The sequence below is a fragment of the Colius striatus genome, chromosome 13 (assembly GCF_028858725.1).
Source record: "Colius striatus isolate bColStr4 chromosome 13, bColStr4.1.hap1, whole genome shotgun sequence".
Classification (NCBI taxonomy): Eukaryota; Metazoa; Chordata; class Aves; order Coliiformes; family Coliidae; genus Colius; species Colius striatus.
This window is the reverse complement of record NC_084771.1, coordinates 11,496,605-11,505,445: the sequence shown is the minus strand read 5'-3', so window position 1 is coordinate 11,505,445 and position 8,841 is coordinate 11,496,605. Positions and strand designations below refer to the sequence as shown.

The 8,841-nt window shown below is 45.7% G+C and overlaps 1 protein-coding gene across 7 annotated transcripts in view; it reads left to right on the top strand.

Annotated features, from left to right (window-relative positions):
* The first annotated feature begins 998 nt into the window (after positions 1–998).
* The window catches only part of TAF1 (TATA-box binding protein associated factor 1), a 31,563-nt gene continuing 23,720 nt past the window's right edge, over positions 999–8,841 (top strand). For 4 of the 7 annotated variants that reach the window (XM_062007045.1, XM_062007043.1, XM_062007042.1 and 1 more), the window contains exons 1-9: positions 999–1,140; positions 1,289–1,406; positions 1,963–2,079; positions 2,983–3,102; positions 3,527–3,768; positions 5,983–6,198; positions 6,631–6,825; positions 7,028–7,229; positions 8,465–8,581. In XM_062007045.1, coding sequence (XP_061863029.1) covers positions 1,015–1,140; positions 1,289–1,406; positions 1,963–2,079; positions 2,983–3,102; positions 3,527–3,768; positions 5,983–6,198; positions 6,631–6,825; positions 7,028–7,229; positions 8,465–8,581 — 1,453 coding nt within the window. In that variant the 5' untranslated portion in view covers positions 999–1,014. Of the gene's footprint in view, positions 1,141–1,288; positions 1,407–1,962; positions 2,080–2,982; positions 3,103–3,526; positions 3,769–5,982; positions 6,199–6,368; positions 6,501–6,630; positions 6,826–7,027; positions 7,230–8,464; positions 8,582–8,841 lie in introns of those variants that run through there. The other 3 variants (XM_062007047.1, XM_062007044.1, XM_062007046.1) reach the window with 2 other exon arrangements.

Here is an 8,841-nt window from a genome sequence, read left to right as displayed (position 1 = left end):
TCCATTGTTCCCACAAGTGTCTTTTGGTTTGTTGTTGTTATTGTTTTCTTATGGGCAGGTAACAAATACAGACTTCACACAATCCCATGGCTGGATTTTGTCTGGTTTGGAGAGATCAGAAAACCTTGGTATAAGCTGAGCAGGTTTTCCAAACTGTTCAAGATCCCTCTGTTGCTGAATAGAAATGTCTTAACTCACAGAAGAGATTCTCTGTGAGGTGACTGATTTTAGTCTTTCCGTTTGTGAATGATTTCTGAAATACTTCAGTGGTTTTATTTTCAAATGTAGCTGAAGCCATCCACAGGGAGCCCTGGCCCAGGCTGCCCAGGGAGCAGCTCCTGCTCTGGAGGGCTTCAAAACCCACCTTGGATGTGTTCCTGTGTGACCTATCAAGGGGATCCTGCTTTAGCAGGGGGTTGGACTGGATGATCTTTAGAGGTCCCTTCCAACCCCTACCATTCTGTGAGCTGAGCAGTTCAAGGATTCTACGTCCCAAGGACGTTATGAGTCGTGCTGAGGTGCAGAAGCTCTTTCTCCAGCTTACAGCTGTAGCTATGTCTATGAAATTGGAACTAGAAGAGTCTCACTGTGCTTTGTCTGAGTGATAAACCTTTGTGGGAACCTCGGTGCTGCTTGGGCAGCCCCTGAGACGCGGCTGGGTCTCGGGGGATGTCCCGACCCGCTGGTGGGCTGTGAGGGGAGCAGCTGTGAGCGGCGGGAGCCCGGGACTGATGTGTGCGCTGTCTACTCTGTGCCCGTTGTCCTGCCCGGGCTTTGTCCCACGGCTAACAGTGTGACAGGGGCTGTGTGTTAACGAACTCGTAATAAAGCTTTCCAACTCTGCCCTGGCTCTCGTATTGACTCGCCGTGCTGTTTGTGAGGCGCCGGCTCTCAGCGCGGCCCCTGGCCGCGCAAACCCCAGGCCCCGCGTCCCGCCCGCCCTCAGGGAGCGCGCGCTCGGCGGGGCGGGGCCGCTTCACGCCGCGCCGCTTCCGGTCCGGCGCCGCCGCCGCCATGTCGGACTCGGAGAGCGAGGAGGAGGCGGATGGCGGCCGCGCCGAGCCCTTCTCGCTGGCCGGGTTCCTCTTCGGCAACATCAATGAGGCGGGGCAGCTGGAGGGGGACAGCGTCCTCGACAAGGTAGGGCTGTGTCGCTGTGCGGAGACGCCGCTTCGGCCCGGCCCGGCCTGCGGCGCGGGCTGAGGGAGCGGGGCGGCCCCGGGGAGCAGCGGCCCCTGGGGCAGGCTGGCGCGGCCGCACAGCTCCGACGTGGCTTCGGTCTCTCCAGGAATCCAAGAAGCACCTGGCCGGGCTGGGTGTGCTGGGCCTGGGCAACCTGATCACTGAGATCACAGCCAGCGAGGAGGACAGCGCCGAGGCCGATGGAGCACACCTGGACGAGGAAGGTGAGGCGCTGGAGTACCTGGAGTTAAATAGCAGAGAGGCTGCAGTGTCAGAGCTCTTATCAGAGCGGAAACGCACTGGGGCTGCAAGGAGTAGCATCACGTTACCTATCAGTGGTCCTCTGGCAAAGGTCTTACCTCCTCCCTACCAGTGTGGATACCACATTGTCTCCCAGTCACTGTTGCACTTGTTCTCTTTTAACTTATCTCTTCTTCCTCAACGATAAGTTTATTCTGTGTTTTCCCTTGTGTTGAAAAAGCTCGTTGAGTGCACATTATTATTACATCTGTTTCTGAGCCTGTTGAACGGTTTCACTGAATAAGAGAAGGGTGCTCCTTGTGCTGAAGTTGGTTGCTTTGCCTTCTTAAGGGGAAATTCAGAGCTCTTGGAGCTTTTGTTTGGAATAAGGGGAAAAATACTCTGATGGGAGGTGTTAATCAGATGGTTTTGTTCCTCAAAGAAAAAGAAGCTTAGGGAAGGATTCATATGCATATAGTGAAGGCTGAAGCTAGTAATGAATATTAAAGTGTTGTGTGACTAGATTTGTTTTGTTCCTAGGCTGGGTTAAGAGCACAGAAGATGCTGTTGATTATTCAGACATTAATGAAGTGGCAGAAGATGAGAGCCGTAGGTACAAGCAGGTGATGAGCAGCCTGCAGCCAGTGCGAAGAGCAGGTAAATGGGCTTGGTGTTACAGCTCCAGCTGTAGGGGGCATTTTGAGGTGATGGGCCTTGACAGTCTCTTACATTGTGCCTTTTCACTCCTTACCTCAAGAAAACAATACATGCTTTTTGTGAAACTGTGTTCACTGCTTGAAGCCACTGCTTTGTATCTTCTCTTTACAAGGATGTAGTTCCTCGCTAGAGATAAACTGTACTCAGAAGGGAAACCCTGATCCTCCTTTTGCTCCAGGGTCCTAATACCTTCTCATATTTCTTTAACTTGTGCGTTAGGGAGTTATGCAGGAGGCCAGGTGATACTCAGAGACAAGGTCCTGATCCCTTAACAAGTCACTTCAATCATACAATCATTTTCCTGTTTTGCTTTTGAGTTCTGTCTCTGAAATGACTTTCTGCAGAAGACACTTTGGTTGTTTTGTTGGTTCCAGGGATCCCTGTCTGGCCTGGAACAGGTTTTCCAACACATGCAGCTTTTCTGTTTCAGTTGCTAGAAGAAGTGCTAAATCTTTGCATATTCGTGAAAGCTGTCTTACACTTCACCTTTTAGCCGACATATCATGATTAGATGGGTGTAAAGTGATTTGGGCTTTCTGACCACATTGTTCTTACTTAAGCAACTTTGTTCTGGAAAGTGTGAGTAAGGGGAGGTGCTAGCAGAAGAGATACTTAAAATATATGCATGTAAATATGTGTGCTTCAGTCATCTTTCTGTCAGTTTGCCTTTTTCCCCTCCTTGCTCTTTCTTCGATTTCAGTCTTGCAAATGAATTTGTGCAGGCAGCCAAACTTGTAATCAGGCTGGGACAGGTATGAGCAATGAGAAATGAGGAAATGGGAATGGTGCCTGGTTCCCTTTTACTGTCTGCTTAATATGCAGTCTTCTCTCCTGACTGGTTAGATGAAGATGAGGATGATTATGATGCTGACTGTGAAGATATTGATTCCAAGTTGATGCCACCACCACCACCGCCTCCAGTACCTGGAAAAAAAGAAGATGAAAAGGATGCAGCTGCCACTGGTGAGTGAGGGACTTTTCTTCTTCTCTCTGGCAGTATGAATGTCTGAAGGAAGCAAACACTGCTGTGTAGCAGTTCGTTCTGCAGCAAGCACCAGTGGATCTGGAGGTGGGTCTTTGTCCTGGTACTCAATGGTACAGGATTGTCTGGAATGGAGGGGCCAATGTTATTTTTCTAGTGATTGATAAAATATTGTTATTGACAATGAAACTGCTTTTTTTTTTATCTCATCCTCTCAGTTGTGGCTGGGAAATTCACCTGGAACCCTTAGGATAAAATGAAAGGTTAAACCAGAATGGTACTCATAACACCTGCAGAGGCTTAATTTTTGCATAACTTGGTATAAACAGTAGATGTGGCATTAGGGGGTTGTACTAGGGACAGGGAGGAAACCTGTTTGTTTATAAGGTGCTTGTTCTATTGTAGTATCTGAAGATGGAGACGGTATCATTTTGCCCTCCATCATTGCTCCTTCCTCTGCTGCCTCCGACAAGGTGGATTTCAGCAGCAGCTCTGATTCTGAGTCAGAGATGGGACCTCAAGAAGCCAGGCAGGCAGAATCCAAGGAAGGCAAACTCACACTTCCTCTTGCAGGAATCATGCAGCGAGATGCTACCAAACAGTTGCCAAGTGTTACAGAGCTCTTCCCAGAATTTCGCCCTGGCAAGGTATTGTAAGAGATCTGTGGAAGTCACAACAACTGTAAAATATGTGAGATAATGTTTTGCTGTTGTGTAAGACCATCACACAGGCCTGTTGGTTTGGGAAAGTTGTTTTTCTGAGGTAGTAGAGAATACTTTTGCCAGATGATTTAAAGACATCATGCTCATCTTGACAGCTTTCTGGCATTTCTGGCAAATGTTTGCTCCTCTTTTCATGCTGTCCTGAACAGAATGTGTTCTTCCTGAAACAATTTCTAATCTGTGTCCTTCACTTAATTTTCCCTCTAAACTGTGGATAAGAGTGTGGATCAGAAAGCAGCTCGACAGAAGTCACTTGAAAGAATAATCACTTATTGCACAAAGCAGGTTAATTACAATACTTTCCTAGATGCTCTCAAAGAGCAAAAGTACTTCAGCAATGATTTTGGAAGTTTTGAAACTGTCCAGAGGAAACAAAATGTGGGAAGGGAAGGAGAAGAAAAGGTGGTGAGCTTTTCCTGGCTCACAGCCATCTGTTTGGCTACCATAATTTAGTTCTGTGTGTGCTTCCATTGCAGGCTTTGTATAAGGAGTTGAGCAATTTGCATAATGTCATGTTTTAATGATTTAACCTCTGTTAGAAATCTAAGTGATGCTCTAGCATAGAGTTTAGCCTTCTGGGTGCTCTCTTGACTTTTGCTGATGTGGTGTTTCCTGTGTTTCTTGCATTTTGTATCAGTTGATATGTTTGTTTCTTTGGTGCTGAATAGGTAGTGTCAGGGACTGGCTTGGTGTTGAACATGCCCTGTGGGTGCAGAAATCAGTGCAAACTGTTAATGCTGAGCACTATTCATAACTAATTCATGAACACTAGTGCTGGCAAAGCCTGAAATGATGGAGATTAGCCTGTAAGGACTGGTTGATGTCTGAGAAAGTGAATATTAGTGTCTCACAGGTTTTCTTGATTAAACCACTTAAATTAGCATGTGGAGAAGCAGACTGTGCTTTTTTAAACTGCTAGCAGCTTAACTATGTCTGAGACCTTTGCCCTTGGTGAAAGACAATTGAAACTGACCAGAGCGTTCAGAAGTAATCTGGAGGAGTTTTGGGAAGAAGTTTTGGGCCCCTCAGTTCCAGAAGGACAGTGAGCTGCTGGATAGAGTTCAGTGCAGGGTCACCAAAATGACGGAGTGGAGCATCTCCCTTGTGATGAAAGACTGAGGGAGCTGGGGCTCTGTAGCTTGGAGGAGCCTGAGGGGTGACCTCATTAATGTTTACAAATACATAAAGGGTGAACGTCAGGAGGATGGAGCCAGGCTGTTCTCAGTGATGGCCAATGGTAGGACAAGGGGCAATGGGTACAAGCTGGAACATAAGAGGTTCCAAAGAAACATAAGGGAAAACTTGTTCCCTATTGAGGTGAGGGAGCACTGGCAGGGGCTGCCCAGATGGGCTGTGGAGTCTCCTCTGGAGACATTCAAACCCAGCTGGATGAGTTCCTGTGTGACCTACTATAGGTGGTCCTGCTCTGGCAAGGGGCTTGCACTGGATGAGTTTTCAAGGTCCTTTCCAGCCCTTGAGATTCTGTGATTCTGTGGTGTGGGCAGAAGTGGAAAGAGTGGTCACAAAAACATAATTTCCTTTGGGGATCAGCATAAGCAGATTAACAGGGAATGTGAATAGGATGTCAGCTTATAAGTCTTTGGTGGTTTCTAGTTTGTTTCCTAAACCTGTCAGTTGATTTGGAAATAGGTCACCTAGATGAGGCTGCACAGGAACACATCTAGGTGGGTTTTTTATCCAGTTGTTTAAGAGATCTCTGCTTTATACAGCTGTCTTCTAGCTTTGTCTCATGCTAATAATGATATCAACGTTTCTTCAGTCTCTGGGTGTCTTTCTGAAGGTTGTGAATTGTTCAAAATGAAAATAATTACTTTCAGGTGGTGTCTTACCAGATACTCACTATGTAAAGGCAAACTTTCTTCCTTCTGTTGAGTTTCTTTGTGTCTGAAATGGAGAATAAATCCTTTTGAATAGGAAGGATCCATAAGACAGATGGATCAGAGACTTGTTTTCGAGTATAAGCAAGAGCTTGTTGATTGTATCAGGGGCTGGGATTGCAGTACAGGCCCAGCTTCTGACTGTTACAGTGCTCTCTCCTTAATGCTTTTCAGGTGAGGGAAACAGAAACATTCTGTGGTGTTTTTTTTGTGTCTGACCCTCTTGGTTTTCCCCTTCTAGGTGCTGCGTTTCCTGCGTCTTTTTGGCCCTGGAAAGAACGTTCCGTCGGTGTGGCGTAGTGCCCGAAGGAAACGCAAGAAGAAGCATCGAGAGTTGGCACAAGAAGTGCAGATACAGGAGGGTGAAGTAGTAGAGAGTGGAATGGAAGGAAAATCTTCTTGGGAATATGAGTTTGCTGCTCCTCCCCCTCCTGAGCAGTGCCTTTCAGATGATGAGGTGGGATATCTGAGACTTAGAGAGGGTCACCAGCTAGCACTGGGGATAATAGTGGATTGGACAGAGACTTTTAAGAGTAAAAAGGTTTTCCTTCAAAGTAAAACTGGAGGACAGGGTTGGCTTGTATTCCAGCTGTGCAGAAACTCATCTCCAGATACTAGTCAGTGACTTCAGGTGATTGCTTCTTACTGAGAAGGCTGCATCCATGGTACAGGATCAATAGGAGAGCTTATCCTCTTTGTATCAAGAAGAAATCTATGTGTTCTTCGAAGTCTAATTGCAGAACGTTCTTAAGGCAGCTAGTAAGTATGGAAAAGCACTTCTTAGAAATACTTTCCACCTCGGAGAATAAGCTGGGAAACTTGGAAGGGAAAAACCTCTTGTTGACATTTAGACTGTCACTGTAACATTCCCTCATTTGCTGTGCTTCAGATTACCATGATGGCACCTGTGGAATCAAAGTTCTCCCAGTCAACTGGTGATACAGATAAAGTGACAGATACAAAGCCCAAAGTGGCAGAATGGCGCTATGGCCCAGCACAGCTCTGGTATGATATGCTGGGGATCCCTGAAGATGGCAGTGGATTTGATTATGGTTTCAAGCTGAAAGAGAAGAAGGAGCAGGAGGTAAAAGGATCCACAGATGAGGGGATGAGAAGGAACTGTGGGGGAATGTGTGGAGATGTGTGTGGCACTGGGGATGCTGCACAGTGAGAGCTTGATGATGGGCTGATGGGTGGTTGTGCACCTTGCAACATCAGATTTTCCTCCTTTAGTTTGAAAGTCTAAAGTTCATGCAGGTCTTCAGGCAATTGTTCTTTCCTTCCAGGATACAGGCTTGGTGGATGAGAAGGATGATCTACTAGCTGATGAGCACTTCCTCATGGTAACACAGCTCCAGTGGGAGGATGATGTTATTTGGAATGGAGAAGATGTCAAGCACAAAGGGACTAAGACACAGCGGGCAAGTCTGGCAGGCTGGCTGCCATCCAGCATGACTAGAAATGCCACTGCATACAATGCCCAACAAGGTAATCAATGCTCTGATATGAGTTGTATTTGCTGTAGTTGAGCTGATGCATTGCATGCTTTTGTCTCAAATGTAGAATGTGATTTTTCCTGTCAAGGGATGTGTTCTGTCAGAATCACAACTCAGAGTTCTTAGACTCTTTCTTTCTTTCAGAAAACCAGGGTAGGTCCATTTTGTTAAAGCAAGTGTCATCTCTGGCATTTGTCTCTGTGTGAAATACTAGATGCTAGATCTGTTTACCATACTATCAAGCATTGCTGTGTTCAGGATGTCAACTGTTTGTAGGCAGATGGAATTGTCTTTGTATGTTGGGGATTTTTTAATTGGAAGAATTGTGTGAAAGTATTCTGAAGTTTCTCCTGAACTAATAATGGTGTTCTGTTGTTTCTAGATAGGAAGTAGCAATCCTTGCAAGACTCAGACTTCTTTTAGGCACAGATACATTTTAAATGTAAATTGCTTGTGTAGAATGAATGTTTATCATCTGTTTGTTAAATCTTGTCCTGCTTCTACAAGGAAGGCTAATGGGAATGTTCAGGTCTTTATTGAGTACTAATGCTAGTCCTTTACTGTTGAGTCATGAGTACAAGACACTCTGAAGGGTTGGGTAGGTGAATTGGAAATAGCTTTTTATAAACATTTCCATTTCACCTCAGTTGTGCCTTAGGTATCCACACCTTGCTGTGCTTTGAGTCCCATCAAAAGCTACAGGTTAAACAGGTTAAACATAGTTGGTCTGTTCATATGCATTATGCTTCTAGATGACCTAAAGGATCTAAGTGGCACGTAGGCATGGGTGACTTAGTCTGCCCTGGGGGAAACTTCCTTTACAGAAGAATTCCTTGAGGTCTGCTTGGACATGCTTTTTTCTATGACAGTTTGACATAGGACAGGAAGCTGCTGGAGGCCAGAACAACTGTTCTGTCAAAGGCAACAATTTGCTGAAGGCCTCTCACTTTTATAGACCACACAGAAATGCATCTTCTGTGTTGTCATGCAGCATATGCCAAGGAAGCCAAACATAACTTGGAAGAGACAGAAAGCTGTAGTGAATGTGTTTATATGAGTCCTACCCTTACTATTGACACATGACACTGTTTGTTGTTTGAGTTGTCCTGTCCTGATTCAGGCTGAAAATCTCTCTCTGTGCAGACTCTAGGTTATGATACAAGGCCATGCAATGCCCCCTAACTCTCCCATTCAAACTAACCTTACTTTGGTTTTCCTTTTCTCTAGGTTTGAACCGCAGTGGCTCTTTGCTCAATCCACCAATTCCACTAACACAGAAACCAAATGTAGCAGGAGTCCTAGGTATAGCAAAGGGCAAAGAAAAGCAGGCCCCTGAACAACAAGGTAAGGAGGGTGCCACTCTTTGGCCTATGAATAGATGCATGTGTCATGTTTCTGTATAGACTTGTGTTCTGTATAATAAGAGGGTCTTTTTTTTTTTGGCAACAGTGTTGATAAAATAGATACTTGTTTGTTTTAAAACTTATTAGAGGTCCCATTTCATTCTTGGAGGTTCTCTGTGTTTCAGTGGAGCAAAATCTCTGAGACTTGGGGCTCTGCTTCCTCTTCACTTCCAAGATGAATTTTCTTTTGTCTTTTAGAGG